The 19,609-nt window shown below is 37.5% G+C and overlaps 1 protein-coding gene across 1 annotated transcript in view; it reads left to right on the plus strand.

Moving 5' to 3' along the window:
* LOC128636604 (glutamate carboxypeptidase 2-like) overlaps positions 1-19,609 on the plus strand; it is a 345,394-nt gene that overhangs the window by 171,447 nt on the left and 154,338 nt on the right. The window contains exon 11 of the mRNA XM_053689599.1: positions 12,873-12,936. Coding sequence (XP_053545574.1) covers positions 12,873-12,936 — 64 coding nt within the window. The remainder of the gene's footprint in view (positions 1-12,872; positions 12,937-19,609) is intronic.

Raw genomic sequence — 19,609 nt, forward strand, 5'->3', positions numbered from 1 at the left:
AAGTATTTTCTCTTGTTCTAGAGTTAGGGTTACATCACTAATATTAAAAATGCCTTTAATTTGTATCTCATCTGTATCTCTAAGGGTGGTTAGTTTTCCCTTTCCTCTACCTCTGTTCCCTCTCTTCTCCTTTTTCCTTTTGGAGGGTGTGGGTTCTCTCCCTGCCTCTCTCTAAAAAATAATTTGATGTACCTGGCTGTGGGGTTGCAGGTTCAATGAAATTATTCTCATGTTTTAATATGTTGGTAATCTCCAATTAGTCTATCTCCTTTCTTCCCTATTGTTGTTATGTCTCATTGGGTGTCTTCCATAATTATTATTCCCGTTATACTACCCCCTATTGTTCTGAGTTCCTTTATAATTACATTGTCTATTGTTGTTTTATTCTCTAGAATCCCCTCCATAATATTTTCTATTGTCACTATATTGGTCTCTGTCATTCTTAAAACGCCAGTGGCTCCTTCTATTATGTCTATATGATTTATAATTTCTATATGGTTCGTAAATTTCTTTGGTCAAATCTTTCATCATAATTTTGTTCCCAATAGTTAGGATATCTCTGATTAGATTTACTTGTATTCCAGTTTTGTACCTATTATTGCTCTTATTTTCTACAAATCTGTCTGTCCTTCCTCTCGTAGTACTCATAAAAGCAGCGTAAAACTCAGTAAATCAGCCCCATTGATTCCTATGGGGAAACACATTTTATGTTTACACCTAACACCCTAACATGAACACTGAGTCTAAACACCCCTAATATTACACTTATTAACCCTTAATCTGCCGCCCCCGACATCGCCGCCACCTACATTATATTTATTAACCCCTAATCTGCCGCTCCGGACATCGCCGCCACCTACATTATACTTATGAACCCCTAATCTGCTGCCCCCAACATCGCCGACACCTACATTATATTTATTAACCCCTAATCTGCCGCCCCCAATGTCGCCGTAACCTACCTACACTTATTAACCGCTAATTTGCCGCCCCCAACATGCCGCCACTATATTAAATTTATTAACCCCTAAACCTAAGTCTAACCCTTACACCCCCTAATTGAAATATAATTTAAATAAATCTAAATAAAATTACTATCATTAACTACATTATTCCTATTTAAAACGAAATACTTACCTATAAAATAAACCCTAAGCTAGCTACAATATAACTAATAGTTACATTGTAGCTAGCTTAGGGTTTATATTTATTTTACAGGCAAGTTTGTATTTATTTGAACTAGGTAGAATAGTTATTAAATAGTTATTAACTATTTAATAACTACCTAGCTAAAATAAATACAAATTTACCTGTAAAATAAAACCTAACCTAAGTTACACTAACACCTAACACTACACTACAATTAAATAAATTACCTACATTAAATACAATTAAATAAATTAAATTAAATTAGCTAAATCACAAAAAAACCCACTAAATTACAGAAAATAAAAAACAAATTACAATATATTTAAACTTATTACACCTAATCTAATAGCCCTATCAAAATAAAAAAGCCCCCCCCCCAAAATAAAAAAGCCCTAGCCTAAACTAAATTACCAATAGCCCTTAAAAGGGCCTTTTGCGGGGCATTGCCACAAAGAATTCAGCTCTTTTTCCTGTAAAAAAAAAATACAAACACCCCCCTAATAGTAAAACCCACCACCCACACAACTAAACCCCCAAATAAAATACTAACTAAAAAAACCTAAGCTCCCCATTGCCCTGAAAAGGGCATTTGGATTGGCATTGCCCTTAAAAGGGCATTTAGCTCTATTGCGGCCCAAAGTCCCTAATCTAAAAAATAAACCCACCCAATACACCCTTAAAAAAATCCTAACAATAACCCCCGAAGATTCACTTACCTGGAAAAGTCTTTATCCAAGCAGCAAGATGTCCTCAACGAAGCCGGCAGAAGTAGTCCTCCAGATGGGCAGAAGAGGTCCTACACATGGGCAGAAGTCTTCATCCAGACGGCATCTTCTATCTCCATCCTTCCAGCGCGGAGCAGGTCCATCTTCAAGACATCCGACGCGGAGCATCCTCTTCAAACGACGTCTTCTTCGTAATGAATATATCTTTAAGTGATGTCATCCAAGATGGCGTCCCTTAGATTCCAATTGGCTGATAGAATTCTATCATCCAATCGTAATTAAGGTAGAAAAAATCCTATTGGCTGATGCAATCAGCCAATAGGATTGAGCTGGCATTCTATTGGCTGTTCCAATCAGCCAATAGAATGCAAGCTCAATCCTATTGACTTCTCCCGGTAAGTGAATCTTCAGTGGTCATTGTTAGGATTTTATTTTTTAGATTAGGGACTTTGCGCCGCAATAGAGATAAATGCCCTTTTAAGGGCAATGCCCATCCAAATGCCCTTTTCAGGGCAATGGGGAGCTTAGGTTTTTTTAGTTAGTATTTTATTTGGGGGTTTAGTTGTGTGGGTGGTGGGTTTTACTGTTGGGGGGTTGTTTTTATTTTTTTTTACAGGAAAAAGAGCTGATTTCTTTGGGGCATTGCCCCGCAAAAGGCCCTTTTAAGGGCTATTGGTAGTTTAGTTTAGGCTAGGGTTTTTTTTTTTATTTTGGGGGGGCTTTTTTATTTTGATAGGGCTATTAGATGAGGTGTAATTAGTTTAAAGATATGTAATTTGTTTTTTATTTTCTGTAATTTAGTGTTTGTTTTCTTTTAGGATTTAGCTAATTTAATTTAATTTATTTAATTGTTTTTAATTTAGGGAATTTATTTAATTGTAGTGTAGTGTTAGGTGTTAGTGTAACTTAGGATAGGTTTTATTTTACAGGTAAATTTGTTTTTATTTTAGCTAGGTAGTTATTAAATATTTAATAACTATTTAGTAACTATTCTACCTAGTTAAAATAAATACAAACTTGCCTGTAAAATAAAAATAAACCCTAAGCTAGCTACAATGTAACTATTAGTTATATTATAGCTAGCTTAGGGTTTATTTTATAGGTAAGTATTTAGTTTTAAATAGGAATAATATAGTTAATGATAGTTATTTTATTTTGATTTATTTAAACTATATTTCAATTAGGGGGTGTTAGGGTTAGACTTAGGTTTTAGGGGTTAATAAATTTAATATAGTGGCGGCGACGTTGGGGGTGTAAAATTAGGGGTATAATGTAGGTGGCGGCTATGTAAGGGGCTGCAGATTAGGGGTTAATAATATTTAAATAGTGTTTGCGAGGCGGGAGTGTGGCGGTTTAGGGGTTCATATGTTTATTATAGTGGCGGCGATATCCAGAGCGGCAGATTAGGGGTTAATATTTTTATTATAGTGTTTGCAATGCGGTAGGGCCTCGGTTTAGGGGTTCATAGGTAGTTTATGGGTGTGGCGGTTTAGGGGTTCATATGGTTACAATAATTCTGCGATTGTTTAAATTTTGACACAATGTATATTAATTATCGGACACAATACCTCATCTCTGAAAACACATTATCCCTTATATGTGTTTACATACAATTGTCTATGTATCAGGGTAATTTTTATGGTCTGACAAGAAATGTCTATGTTCATTTAAGATTGTATACACTTGTAAACTTTTACCAGGGGTTTGTCCCAATGGCCCAATGGGATTTTAAACTAAAATAGATAATACCTTTTTGTTTTGTTCCCAAACAGTTACTCCATTAGCCACAAAATAATACCTGCAGGATTTTGTCAGACCACTCTACATAGACAATTGTATGTAAACACATATAAGGAATATTGTGTTTTCAGAGATGAGGTATTGTGTCCGATAATTTAATATACATTGTGTCAAAATTTATACATATGCAGAATTATTGTAACCAATTGTGCACAATAGAAGTGTTATTCAATAATTGAAGGTAAGAGTAACTTTTATCATAATTTTTTTAACAATGTATTAGCCGCTAATGCTTTATTATTTTAAGATTAAGGTTAACAAAACCTAAGAATTCACACTGGTGTCTATAATTTTTAATTTTCATTGTTAAAATTTCACATTCTTCGGGGCCCATTTATCGAGCTCCGGATGGAGCTTGAGGGCACGTGTTTCTGGCTAGCTCTGAGCAGGCGGAGAGACATCAGCGCAATTCAACCCGATCGAGTACAATCGGGTTGATTAACACCCCCTGCGATTGGCCGCGAATCTGCAGGGGGCGACGTTGCACCAGCAGGTCACAAGAGCTGCTGGTGCAATGCTGAATATGGAGAGCGTATTGCTCTCTGCATTCAGTGAGGTCTGTCGGACCTGATCCGCACTGTTGGATCAGGTCCAACAGACCTTTGTTAAATAGGCCCCTTCATGTTTACATATAAATAAATTATTGATTGACAGCAAGCAGAATTGTGAACTTTCGTTTAATTGATAACAATTACCTGGATCATAATAATATTTTTTAGTATTTTTGATTTATTTTAAATTGTGAACAGACTGCCTTTGGCGCCTCCCACAACCTCTATCTATCTGTTTTAAAAATGTTGTTGTTTTCAGTTTCAAGCTTAGCAAATAATAATCATTTCTAGGAAGCTGTTCCCTTTGTCGACATGGTATTAGCTAGCATTGTAGTTGCAAACTTTAGTTGCTAAATGGCCAAATAAAATAGTTTACAATAATGTGCACATAATACTCTGGTCATTTCTTTTTCATTCTGCTTAAATACAGAAGACAAGAGTTTGTGGCAGTATAATACTGTAGGTGTAATCGACAAAGATAATTGTATGTGTATGTAAATCAGCCTGTGAACAATAAAGCTTTAAAGGATTCCAAAACTTTTTTTTTTGTGTGCACTACCAAACCACACATTTCATATAACAATCAGTAATATAAAAGAGATCACCTACTTCTACACTCAAACAAAGCTGCTCTACATTTTAAAATATACTTTTTATTTTCTCCGACTACGTCACCCAATCCAACCCTCAAATATGGGCCAGTCAAGATGAAAAGAAATCTCCAATCTGTTGCAGATTTTCTGCATATCATTATGTGACGATTTCGTCACCCTGCGCATGCGTAGACTGATTGTGAAACTTGCGCATGCGCATATCCCGTCCCTGATACAGCGGGTCTGCTGGTTTGTATCGAGATACACCGTGAGTGACATAAACGATGACTCTGCAGAAGCTCGCGCATGCGGATTGCTGCAATGTTCCGCCATATTCGAACCTGGGTTATCCACCAGGATTGGACTATGAAAATGCATACCCGGTGGTGAGTTTGGAAAACGTTCAATTTTCAGAAGAAGACTACTACTAAACGGTAAAATTTTGGAAGTTGAATGTATAATACAAAATTCAATAATATTTATTAATTTTGCGATACTGCCAACTTTTTTTGAAGGTTTAGTGTCCCTTTAAAGAGACATGAAACCCTAGGGCCTAGAGTATGAGTGGATGCGCAATATTGCACGTTTGCGAGCCTGATATTTGCACTCCACTCAGTAATACCAGCGCATGTAAATATGTGCTGGTATTACAAGTCAGGCACAACATGAACACAACCTTGCATTCGCATTGCCTGGAAGTCAAGCACTCACGAGAGCGCGCTTCCATAGGCTCCAATGGGAGCCTTGTTGTCATGTCGTCAGACACTACAATCCACCTAGCGCAGTGCAGGGGGCAAGTGCAGCGTTGGTCAGCAAAATAAAAATATATATGTATATGAATACAGTAAACTCTCAGTTAACCGGAACTCAAGCAACTGGCACTGTCAAGCAACCAGAAAAAAAAAAAAAAAAAGATACTGTACATTCAAATGAACACTAACTTTGCTTCGCAGCTTCCTTTCTCTATAGTGGTCTCTCAAAGGTGAAAGCCAGCCCTTTTCATGCCAGCAGACCCTACTGCTCTTGAAAGTTGTGAGCACAAGGCAGTCTGAGAATTAGACATCACGCTGCCACTGGGTGCTGTGGACTGATCGGAGGCGGCATTAATATTAATTAATAATTAGCATTTATTTACTGTATTTAAATATTGATATCAAGTAAATACAGTGTTTATAGTATAGTATGGGTTATAGAACTAGTAAGGCCTATTTTTAATAGTAACTCTCAAGTAACCAGAAACTACACTTATCCGGAATCTACCAATCCCCATGGGTGCCGGTTAACTGGGAGTTTACTGTATATATTGTATATATATATTTATGCGTTTATACCCCAGTACCCCATTCACCTCTATGAAAAGGCACTTTCTGTGCAATTTTTTTTCCCAAACACCCCACATCCCCTCACTTTAACGCCTTATAACTGCTTTGTGCAGTTTTTTTTTTTAAAAAAAAAACAAAGATGTTCCTATTTTTAGTTCATTTTAAATAACTGTCCTCTTTATTTGGGGGGCAATTTATTTATTTTGGGGGGCTATTTTTTAATTAACCAGAGGTATGAGCTCTGGTTAATTGCGTAAAGAGAAACTTTATGGGTGCCTCTTTATGGGTGCACGTTAAAATAGCGCTCCACTCGTAATCTAGCCCGAAATGTTTCTATCATGATTCACATAGAGCATGGTATTTTAACTTTCCATTTTACTTCAGTTATCAAATTTGCTTTATGTTCTTGGTATCCTTTTGGTATCTATTAAAATAGTACCTAGGTAGGCTCAGTAAGAGCAATGCACTACTGGGAGCTAGCTGCTGATTGGTGGCTTCACATATATGCCTCTTTTCATTGGTTCACATGATATGCTCAGCTTGCTCCTTCAACAAAGGATACTAACAGAATGAAACAAGTTTAATAATTCAAGTTAAGGAAAGTTGTTTAAAATTGTGTGCTCTATCTGAATCCTGAAATATAAGTTTGGGGTTTAAGATCCATTTGCACTTCCTGTGAGCTTAATCAAAATAACTTTAAAGGAACAGTAGCCATTTGCGATAATAATATTTTTTTTCCTGTGGTATTGCAATAATTTAACATACCAGGTGAGTTTGAAAATGTTTATAATGCTTGAACACTTTGCTGCAATGGTTTTTCTATAGCCAAACTCCACCCATGACTTGCCTTATATGAAGGAGCCAATCTGAAAGTGTTACTGGAGTAGACACTGCTAGCCCCAGTCATTTTGTTAGCAAAGGATGTTTTTCTGTTTTTAAACTATTCTTCTCTGCTGAAACCAATAAGGGACAGATATGTAGCAGAGTTAGGCTTAGTAAGCCTGCCATATGGTCTTTAAGTTCTTAGAAATAGAAAACTGTCGACAGGAAAAGTAGGCAAAAATAATAATAACATATATTGTAAATAGTTTTTTGGCACCCATAATTAAATATTGCTGCAATCTCAAAGTGTTTACATTTTTCAGGAAAAAAAAGTGTTTACAAGATTAAATAGTGCATGACAATTTTATTATTCTCTCTCCCTTTAAACAGACATGAAATCCATTTTTTTTTTTTTTCATGATTTCAGGCACTATAAAATATCTTTCTAATTTTCTTCAATTGTCATCTTTCTTCATTCTCTTTGTTAACCTTTTAAAGCCGTTATGACGGAATAGAACGTCATAACTAACGACTGTCCTGAAGCCTTCTGTGCTTCAAGGATTTAATCACGGTCTGGAGGGCGTTCCTAGGATTGTAGGGACGCCCCCCAGATGCAATCCAATAATTGAAATCTTGCGATCGTATGCACGATCGCGCAGTTTCAATTTGTCTACATCGGAACAGTTGTTCCGATGTAGGCACTTTAACCCTGTCATGAAAGGGTTAAAAAGCAGGGATTAAAATTTAGGTGCTTGAACCTCTCTGGATCACTATATGGCAGCCGTTTTACAAGAATGGTATCCATTTGCAAGAGCACTAAATGGCAGCACTATTTCCTGCCATGTAGTGCTCAAGACACCTACCTAGGTATCTCTCCCATAAAGAATATTATGGGAATTTAAGCAAATTTGAAGTAAATTGGAATCTTTTTAAAAAAAATTGTATGCTCAGTCTGAGTCACAAAAGAAAATGTTTGGGTTTCATATCCCTTTAATCATACAGGGCTAGATTATGAGTATAGCGCTTGCATTAGCCCGATATATGTTCTCCACTCAGTAATACCAGCGCACGGAAATGTATTACAGGTGCGGCGCAATTGGAACACAACCTGGCATTTGCATTGCCCAGAAGCTAAGCGCTCACAAAAGCACACTTCAATGGGAGCCTCGTTTTCATGCTGGAAGCCACCAGCAAACCCCCTAGCGCAGCGCAGGGGCAAATTGCACAGCATTGGGCAGCAATAAGTAAATATATATATGTATATGCTTATGTACATATACCTACATATTTACACAATCCCCCATTCACCTCCATGTAAAGGCACTTTTAGTGCCGTTTTCTTTCTAACACCCCACATCCCCTCACTTTGAACTCTTAAAACTGCTTTGTGCAGTTTAAAAAAATAAATAAAAATAAATTAAATGGTCATATACTTATTTAATGTTACTGTACTGTCCTCTTTATTTTGGGGCAATTGGGGCAACTTTTTTCATTAATCAGAGGTCTGTAAAAGTAAGCTTGCAGTACTTTTAATGGCTGTCCTAGTAAAGGGACACATTTGCCTCTTTACCAGCAAATCGTAATCGAGTCCACAATCATTTACTATTCTCCTACTTTAAACAGCGCATAGTACGCAAATGTGTTTTTATGTATATTAAAGAGCAGCAGTTTTACATGTTAAAACATGTTTTGTATGAAAAAGTTTAAGGAAAACCTGTTTAAATTTAAAGTGACACTTACAGGAAGTGCATGATTATGTACAACTGAATTCTGGGACTTTACTGACTGGTAAATCTCCCACATAAAAACCTGATTTATTTAGCAAAGACATCAGTCAAAAAATCGAATTGCAATACATTTCGAAATGTTCTCTTTTAGAATAAAGAGAAACATTTTGAGTATTTTATCCCACTAGCCAGACTTTTCAGCCATACCCATGCTTATGGTTTTTGCCAGCTATGAAAAGTCTTAGACAACTGAAAAATTGGGTTTGACACTTTTGTTATTTGTTCTCATTAAAATATTGCACACAGCACATTTTCTTCATAGTTATTCCTTACACTTCTTGTCATTGGCTAATTTTCCATGTCTTACATAACTAGCAGTGTAATAGATTACTCAAGTGTGTAATCAGTGAGCAAATCCATTCTTGGTTTAGTTCTATAATGACCCCTTTTCCATTCTAGTAACTGGCAAATATATTATGGTGATCATGGTGCAGTGTAGAATTTGTTCTAGAGATTTTGAAAAGCTTTCAAGCATTGACGCATTTTACTGGATTATTTTATCAGTCAGCAATAGCCTAAAAGGCACAAATGTATTGAAAGGAGAAAATACACTAGACTAAAATAACAACATTATGCAAAACACAAAAAAAGTAATTTTCTCCAAGGTGTAATATTAGCAGACATGGAATGAATTAGTACTATTGCTTGTTTAAAATGGGAATTTGTACAAGTTAAATAAATGCATATGAATTAAAGAATGCTTATCAGTGAATACTAAAAAAGTATTAAAAATAAATGAATCCATCAGATATAAATAACCCTTTCTAATCAAGAAGACCAAGCTTCTTTTGATCGAAAAGCTCTTAAAGGGACCTTTCAGAGAAGTCAGCAATGCATTTGAAATGACATTTCAAAACAACTTACCATTTTAAAATGTTATTAATGTTAACAGCTGCGGATGAGCCCATAGCAATGTCAACACAATCTCAATCAGTGATTTTCATTGGTTATCTGTAGTACTTTTCATTATCAGTTTGGTGAAAAATGACCCTAACATGTGCCAGTCCTGTTTGATTCATCACAATCCAAATTTTCAATACTCAGTGGTCCATTTTTGGGGCATTTTATAGTTATCGAATTCCTCAACTAAAAGGACTTGATAAACCAAATTAAAAAAATTTAATATTATTATCGAGTACCTCCAAAAGTTTTGGAACACTGCTTTTGCTCAAAATATACTGTAATTACCCCCACTATCTTGGGTGACATTAGAAAACATCACCAAACCGATACAATAGACACAATAATACAAATAAAAGTGAGCAAAATATTATTAATAATTAGCAAAATCCAAAACCCAACAAACACACATTCCCACTATACTAATAATACACCTGTTCAAAGCCATTAAAGTCATCATTATTATTATTATACTTTATTTATGAAGCGCCAACATATCCCGCAGCGCTGTCCATGGATACAGTTCATTTAAATAAAACAATACAAGACTTGTAAGATACAGGACAAAATATACAAACACATACAGGAGGGATTGAGGGCCATATTCACGTGGGAACTTACAATCTAGAAGGGTAGGAGGTTGAGAAACAGGAGGTGAGGACTGCAAGATTGGGAAAGATGTTAATACAGAGTTAGATGAGGGAAATGTTAGGTAAGTGAAGTTAATTTATTATTGAGTTGGGTGGTAGGCTTCCCTGAACAGAAAAGTCTTCAGGGAACATTTAAAGGAAGACAGATTAGGGCAAAGCCTGACAGCACGAGGGAGAGTGTTCCAGAGGGTAGGTGCTGCACGACAGAATTCCTGCAGTCTAGCATGAGAGGAGGTGATAGTTGCGGATGCAAGGAGCAGGTCATTGTTGGATCTTAGTGGACGGGCTGGAGTATACTTGTGTATTAGAGAGGATAGGTAGAGGGGAGCGGCGTTGGTGAGAGCTTTGTATGTAAGGGTGAGAATTTTGAATTTAATTCTGCTGTGAATGGGGAGCCAATGAAGGGACTCCCAGAGAGGTGCGGCAGATGCAGATCAACGGGAAACGTGGATCAGCCTGGTGGAGGCATTTAGGATGGATTGAAGGGGGGAGAGGCGGGAAAGAGGAAGGCCAGCGAGTAGGTTATTACAGTAGTCAAGTCTGGAGATAACAAGTGAGTGGATTATTTGCTTTGTGCTGCCAGCGCTCAGAAAAGGGCGAATTTTGGAAATATTGCGTAGATGGTTGCGGCAGGATGTAGAAAGCGATTGGATATGGGGGATGAAGGATAGATTTGAGTCAAGTGTGACTCAGAGGCAGCGGACTTGGGGCGATGGGGAATATCTCAATGTTTTTGGAGCAGGTTAATTACACAAATGTCACTTATAAGCATCACTACACACTATCAATCGACATACATGGCCTTTTACCCCAGATATTTGTAATCCCCCATAGTCAAGTTGACTTTACACCTTAGCCAATAAACACACCACACACCTTTTATTGGGGTTGAAAGGCCGCAGCTCCTTTATTAACAACAAATAAACATAAATAACATTAACTTTATAAACAACCCAGTGCTTGCCCCCACTTATTCATCTCACAAGCCCCGCCCTAACCAGGGGAGGGGCTACCACCATTAACCAACCCCCTGTTTGCTGAAACAAGAGGTCACAACCATCTCATAACAGGCGTAAGCCTCTACCTACCAGGGCAAGCACCCCACCCATGCTGCGACATCCTGCTCCGTACAACTCTAGGGAGGGAGGGCGGGAAATTGATCCCCCACCGTGCTGCTCCTGATTAGAATGTGTGCTGTCACTTCCTGTCCTGGGTTTATCAACCCCCTCTTCAGCCCAGCCCCCTTGTCCTTTCCTTCACCCCTTGTCTCTTCCTAGTGGGGTCACATAACCCTTCCTTCCATCCTCTCATCCAGGGTTCCTACTTTTGTCCTTAATCATGCACCTTTGGATTCTGGATTAAAAAACTGGGAGATTTACAATGAAGATAACAATTTTGTGTTGTTTTAATTTGGTATAAGTTTTGATCTTGAGGCGAATTAACAGCAGAAGCATTTTGGGGAATGTGCTCAGCTCAGTACAAAAACAATAATAATATTGATAATTAAACTTTAGGGGTTAACAAGTATACATTTGAGTGAAAAAAGATGAATGTATTAATGTGGCACATCAGTAAGCTAAAATAAAAAGATTAACAGTGCTAGTGTAAATAATTTTGAAATATGTAATAAGCCACATCATTGTTGGCCTTTAAGGCAATATTCTGATGCAAAATAGTGACACTTTTTCATTCTAAATATATGTCAAGTGGTGGTCAAAAATACTTATTTTGTAAATGATGATAGTGTCTTATATTAAATGCAGCACTTAAAGGGACATGAAACCCAATCATTTTCTTTCTTGATTCAGATAGAGAATACAATTTTAAACAACTTTCTAATTTATTTCTATTATCTAATCTGTTTCAGTCTTTTGGTATCATTTGTTGAAGGAGCAGCGATGCACTAATGGTTTCTAGCTGAACACATGGGTGAGCCAATCACAATCAATATATATATGCAGCCACCAATCAACAGCTAGAACCTAGGTTCTCTGTTGCCCCTGAGCTTGCCTATATAAACCTTTCAGCAAAGAATATCAAGAGAAGGAAGCAAATTAAATAATAGAAGTAAATTGAAAAGTTGTCTAAAATTGTATTCTCTATCTGAATCATGAAAGAAAATTTTTGAGTTTCGTGTCCTTTTAAATATTTAGTGTAATATTTGACAATTTAAATATGTATATCCAAATATCGATTCTCATAGAATTCAATGTAATTTCATGGGAATTCATTTTTTATTGTTTAAGCTTATATTGTACTGTATTCAATTATTAACACACTTATAATAAATACAGCGGCTTAAAATAATGCTCTTATACATATTAGGTTTTGTCTATTACTGTAGCAAACAAATGATTGTTTTCTTGGTACCGTGTTAGCCAGTTAATTAATTGAGAAACTATTATTGTCAAAAGATGATTAATCTACTACAAATCATCTGTATCATTATTACAAAAACATCTTTATCATTTATAAGTTTTATTTGAATACTTGCTAGTTTCTAATAAAAATAATTATTCAGCCAAATTTTTTACAAAATAGATGAAAACATTTTACTTTTATTTTTTTTACAGGAACTGAATAAAGTTTTAAATTCTAGAACAGTGGCATACCTAAATGTGGATCTCGCACTTTCAGGTAAATAATACCCAGAACATTGTTCATTTTAACATGTTCAAATTCTTGAAAACATGAACAAAAATAGTAACAATTCCCTAAAGCAAACTTAGGGCCAGATTACAAGTGGAGCAGTATTCAACACTCCTGCTCGAGCGTTAACTCTGCTAGAAGGAAATTTTTTGAGCACATCTGGTAGTGCTCATATTACAAGTTGAAAGTAAACAGTTTTTGCTTGTGCGCTAAGCCGGTGTGCATAAAAAGCCAAACTTAGAATACTGTGTGCGATAACGTATTCCCCCATAGAAGTCAAAGAAGCAAAAAAACTGGGAAAAAAACACGAGCAAACCTGATCTCATATTAGGTGTTCTATTTATTCATAAATACATAATTCTACATATATCTGATTTTGGTATTTTGGTACAATATACAGTATATCTATACCTATATTGGAATATCTATTTATAAACACATAGAACATATTCTGCTATGTGGAAAACATTGGAATGTGAAATATTTACAGTAAATTTATACAGGTGAAACTCGAAAAATTAGAATATCATGCAAAAGTTAATTTATTTCACTAATGCAACTTAAAAGGTGAAACTAATATATGAGATAGACTCATTACATGCAAAGCAAGATAGTTCAAGCCGTGATTTATCATAATTGTAATGATTATGGCTTACAGCTCATGAAAACCCCAAATCCACAATCTCAGAAAATAAGAATATTGTGAAAAGGTGCAATATTCTAGGCTCAAAGTGTCCCACTCTAATCAGCTAATTAAGCCATAACACCTGCAAAGGGTTCCTGAGCCTTTAAATGGTCTCTCAGTTTGGTTCAGTAGGAATCACAAACATGGTAAAGACTGCTGACCTGACAGTTGTGCAGAAAACCATCATTGACACCCTCCATAAGGAGAGAAAGCCTCAAAAGGTAATTGCAAAAGAAGTTGGATATTCCCAAAGGGCTGTATCAAAGCACATTAATAGAAAGTTATGTGGAAGGGAAAAATGTGGAAGAAAAATGTGCACAAGAAGCAGGGATGACTGCAGCCTGGAGAGGATTGTCAGGAAAAGGCCATTCAAAAGTGTTGGGGACTTTCACAAGGAGTGGACTGAGGCTGGAGTCAGTGCATCAAGAGCCACTACACACAGACGGATCCTGGACATTGGCTTCAAATGTCGTATTCCTCTTGTAAAGCCACTCCTGAACAACAAACAATGTCAGAAGCGTCTTACCTGGGCTAAAGAAAAACAGACCTGGTCTGTTGCTCAGTGGTCAAAAGTCCTCTTTTCTTATGAGAGCAAATTTTGCATCTCATTTGGAAACCAAGGACCCAGAGTATGGAGGAAGAATGGAGAGGCACACACTGCAAGATGCTTGAAGTCCAATGTGAAGTTTCCACAGTCTGTGTTGATTTGGGGAGCCATGTCATCTGCTAGTGTTGGTCCACTGTGCTTCATTAAGTCCAGGGTCAACGCAGCCATCTACCAGGAGATTTTGGAGTGCTTCATGCTTCCTTCCACAGATGAGCTCTATGGGGTTGCTGACTTCATTTTCCAGCAGAACTTGGCACCTGCACACACTTCCAAAAGCACCAAAACCTGGTTCAATGACCGTGGGATTACTGTGCTTGATTTGCCAGCAAACTCGCCTGACCTGAACCCCATAGAGAATCTATGGGGCATTGCCAAGAGAAAGATGAGAGACATGAGACCGAACGATGCAGAAGAGCTGAAGGCTGCTATTGAAGCATCCTGGTCGTCCATAACAACTCAGCAGTGCCACGGGCTGATAGCTTCTATGCCACGCCGCATTGAGGCAGTAATTGCTGCAAAAGGGGCCCAAACCAAGTACTGAGTACATACAGTATGCATGCTTATACTTTTCAGAGGTCCGATATTGTTCTATGTACAATCCTTGTTTTATTGATTGCATGTAATATTCTAATTTTCTGAGATTGTGGATTTGGGGTTTTCATGAGCTGTAAGCCATAATCAGCAGAAATTATGACAAATCACGGCTTGAACTCTCTTGCTTTGCATGTAATGAGTCTATCTCATATATTAGTTTCACCTTTTAAGTTGCATTAGTGAAATAAATTAACTTGCACGATATTCTAATTTTTCGAGTTTCACCTGTAGTAAATGTATAAATATGATTTTTTAGTTTACATCTACTTAACTGCAAAGGGCTCCAATGCACTTATATATATATATATATATATATATATATATATATATATATATATATATATATATATATATATATATATATATATATGTGTGTGTATACATGTGTATTTATGTGTTTTTATTTTTATCTGTAAATAGATACATACACATATTATTACATACATATACATACATATACATATTTCCCATCCCTCTCTTCTACTCTTAGCCCTATAATCACACACATTTTCAACCTTTCCCTCAGCACCAGTATATTTCCCTCATCTCTCAAACATGTATTGGTCACACCTATTCTTAAAAAAAGTCTCATAATTTAACCTCCCTATCCGACCACCGCTCTATTTCCCTACTCCCCCTTGCCTCAAAACTTCCTGAAAAGCTAGTATATACAGGCCTATCACCTTTCCTTTACATTAAACTCCCTTCTTAGCCCACTGCGATTTGGATTTCACCCCAACACTCCACAAAGACAGCAATCAAACGTTTACAGCAAAATCGAAACGCCACTTCTCTCTGCTAAACCTTCTTGATTTGTCTGCAGCCTTTGATACTGTTGACCACCCTCTTTTGCTCCAAACCCTCCAATCGTTCGGCAATGGCAATACAGCCCTCTCGTGGTTCTCTTCCTACCTATCTTACCTACCTTTAGTGTAGCCTTCTCTGGTGCATCCTCTGCCCCTTTACCACTTTCTGTTGAGGTACTGCAAGACTCTGTCCTTGGTCCCCTTCTCTTCTCAATCTGTACTTCATCATTAGGTTCCTTAATAAAGTCCCATGGGTTTCAATATCATTTGTATGCTGATGACACGCAAATCTACCTCTCTGCTCCAGACCTTTCTCTTCCTTACTAACGGGGGTCAATAACTGTCTTTCTCATATCTCATCCTGGATGTCCTCTCACTACCTTAAGCTAAATCTCTCCAAAACTGAGCTCCTTATTTTCCCTCCTTCTTCCAAAATCTCCACTCCCATTTTTCGATAACTGTCGATAACTCCATCATTACCCCAACCCCACATGTCCGATGTCTTGGGGTCACATTTGACTCCGATCTTTCACTACTCACACTCAGTCTTTGGCCAATTCCTGACACTTCCACCTTAAAACCATTTCTATAATTTGACGTTTCCTTACACAAGATACAACTAAAATTTGAATAAAAAAAAACAGGGGGTTTGCAGTTCTAGTGAAACAATAGTTTTATTAGGAGGTAGCTATCCAAAAGTGTGCTTCAGCATAATAATGTACTAATATACACAAAAACCTATGAAAGATAGGTGAAAAAAGAAACATGCTGTTTAGCACATAAGTAATAAATAATAAAACTTAACTTTTATTAATGCTTGTTTAGAAAGACAGCAAGATATCAGTGGAAAACTGCTGCTGCTGAAATAGTTAAAAGCACATCTCTGCCTGAATGGTTTGAAAATATATAGTTAATTTTGCCTGTGGATATTATAGTATTCTGCGGAATACCCGCTGTTTGCTAGGGGTGAGTTTGGGATTAATGCATAAAGGTATAGTATATTGGATATAGGTTAAATAACGGTATATACATGAATCATTACTTGGCAAACAAACGGCTAGATTACGAGTTGTGTGTTAGGCTTAAAAAGCAGCGTTGGCCGGTCCCAACGCTGCTTTTTAACGCCCGCTGGTATTACGAGTCTTGCAGGTACAGGTGTACCACTCACTTTTTTGGCCAGACTTGGAAATACCTCAATTTCCACTTACATAAATTGCGTATCCTCTTTTTTCAATGGGACTTGCATAGCCCCGGTATTACGAGTCTGCCAAAAAGTGAGCGGTAGACCCTCTCCTGTCAAGACTGGTACCGCATTTTAAAGTCAGTAGTTAAGAGTTTTACACTACAACGCCGTAGCATAAAACTCTTAACTAAAGTGCTAAAAAGTACACTAATACCCATAAACTACCTATTAACCCCTAAACCGAGGCCCTCCGACATTGCAAACACTAAAATAAATGTTTTAACCCCTAATCTGCCGAACCGGACATCGCTGCCACTATTATAAATATATTAACCCCTAAACCGCCGCACTCCCGCATCGCAAACATTAGTTAAATATTATTAACCCCTAATCTGCCGTCCCTAACATCGCCAACACCTACCTACATTTATTAGCCCATAATCTGCCGCCCCCAACGTCGCCGCCACTATACTATAGTTATTAACCCCTAAATCTAAGTCTAACCCTATCCCCCCCTAACTTAAATATTATTTAAAAAAATCTAAATAAAATTACTATAATTAACATACGCCTAGATTTAGAGTTCTGCGTTAGCCATCAAAACCAGCGTTAGGGGCTCCTAATGCTGGTTTTGGGCTACCGCTGGTATTTAGAGTCAGTCAGGAAAGGGTCTAACGCTCACTTTGCAGACGCGACTTTTCCATACCGCAGATCCCCCTACGCCATTTGCATATCCTATCTTTTCAATGGGATCTTTCTAACGCTGGTATTTAGAGTCTTGGCTGAAGTGAGCGTTAGAACTCTAACGACAAGACTCCAGCCGCAGAAAAAAGCCAGGAGTTAAGAGCTTTCTGGGCTAATGCCGGTTCATAAAGCTCTTAACTACTGTGCTCTAAAGTACACTAACACCCATAAACTACCTATGTACCCTTAAACCGAGGTCCCCCCACATCGCCGCCACTCTAATAAAATTTTTTAACCCCTAATCTGCCGACCGCACACCGCCGCAACCTATATTATCCCTATGTACCCCTAATCTGCTGCCCCTAACACCGCCGACCCCTATATTATATTTATTAACCCCTAATCTGCCGCCCGCAACGTCGCCGCCACCTACCTACAATTATTAACCCCTAATCTGTCGACCGCACCTCACCGCTACTATAATAAAGTTATTAACCCCTAATCCGCCTCACTCCCGCCTCAATAACCCTATAATAAATAGTATTAACCCCTAATCTGCCCTCCCTAACATCACCGACACCTAACTTCAAGTGTTAACCCCTAATATGCCGACCAGACCTCACCGCTACTCTAATAAATTTATTAACCCCTAAAGCTAAGTCTAACACTAACACTAACACCCCCCTAAATTAAATATAATTTTTATCTAACTAAATAAATTATTTCTTATTAAATACATTATTCCTATTTAAAGCTAAATACTTACCTGTAATATAAACCCTAATATAGCTACAATATAAATTATAATTATATTGTAGCTATTTTAGGATTAATATTTATTTTACAGGCAACTTTGTATTTATTTTAACCAGGTACAATAGCTATTTAATAGTTAATAACTATTTAATAGGTACCTAGTTAAAATAATTACAAAATTACCTGTAAAATAAATCCTAACCTAAGTTACAATTAAACCTAACACTACACTATCAATAAATTAATTAAATAAACTATCTACAAGTATCTACAATTAAACCTAACACTACACTATCAATAAATTAATTACATACAAATACCTACAAATGAATACAATTAAATAAACTAACTAAAGTACAAAAAAATAAAAAATGAACTAAGTTACAAAAAATAAAAAAATAATTTGCAAACATTATAAAAATATTACAACAATTTTAAGCTAATTACACCTACTCTAAGCCCCCTAATAAAATAACAAAGCCCCCCAAAATAAAAAAATGCCCTACCCTATTCTAAAATAAAAATAGAAAAGCTCTTTTACCTTACCAGCCCTTAAAAGGGCCTTTTGCGGGGTATGCCCCAAAGAATTCTGCTCTTTTGCCTGTAAAAAAAAACATACAATACCCCCCCAACATTACAACCCACCACCCACATACCCCTAATCTAACCCAAACCCCCCTTAAATAAACCTAACACTAAGCCCCTGAAGATCTCCCTACCTTATCTTCACCACGCCGGGTATCACCGATCCGTCCAGAAGAGGCTCCGAAATCTTCATCCAAGCCCAAGAGGGGGCTGAAGAGGTCCATCATCGGGCTGAAGAGGTCCATCATCCAGCTGAAGTCTTCATCCCGCCGATGCGGAACATCCATCCTGGCCGACAACTTCCCGACGAATGACGGTTCCTTTAAGGGACGTCATCCAAGATGGCGTCCCTCGAATTCCGATTGGCTGATAGGATTCTATCAGCCAATCGGAATTAAGGTAGGAAAATTCTGATTGGTTGATGGAATCAGCCAATCAGATCCAAGTTCAATTCCTTAAAGGAACCGTCATTCATCGGGAAGTCGTCGGCCAGGATGGATGTTCCGCGTCGGCGGGATGAAGATGGATCCGGAAGAAAGAAGATTGAAGATGCCGCTTGATAGAAGACTTCAGCCGGATGATGGATCTCTTCAGCCCCCGCTTGGATCAAGACTTCAGCCGGATGATGGCTCTCTTCAGCCCCCGCTTGGATCAAGACTTCAGCCGGCTGATGGATCTCTTCAGCCCCCGCTTGGATCAAGACTTCAGCCGGATGATGGACCTCTTCAGCCAGATGATGGACCTCTTCAGCCCCCACTTGG

This window comes from Bombina bombina, chromosome 1 (assembly GCF_027579735.1).
Source record: "Bombina bombina isolate aBomBom1 chromosome 1, aBomBom1.pri, whole genome shotgun sequence".
In the NCBI taxonomy this organism is placed as follows: domain Eukaryota; kingdom Metazoa; phylum Chordata; class Amphibia; order Anura; family Bombinatoridae; genus Bombina; species Bombina bombina.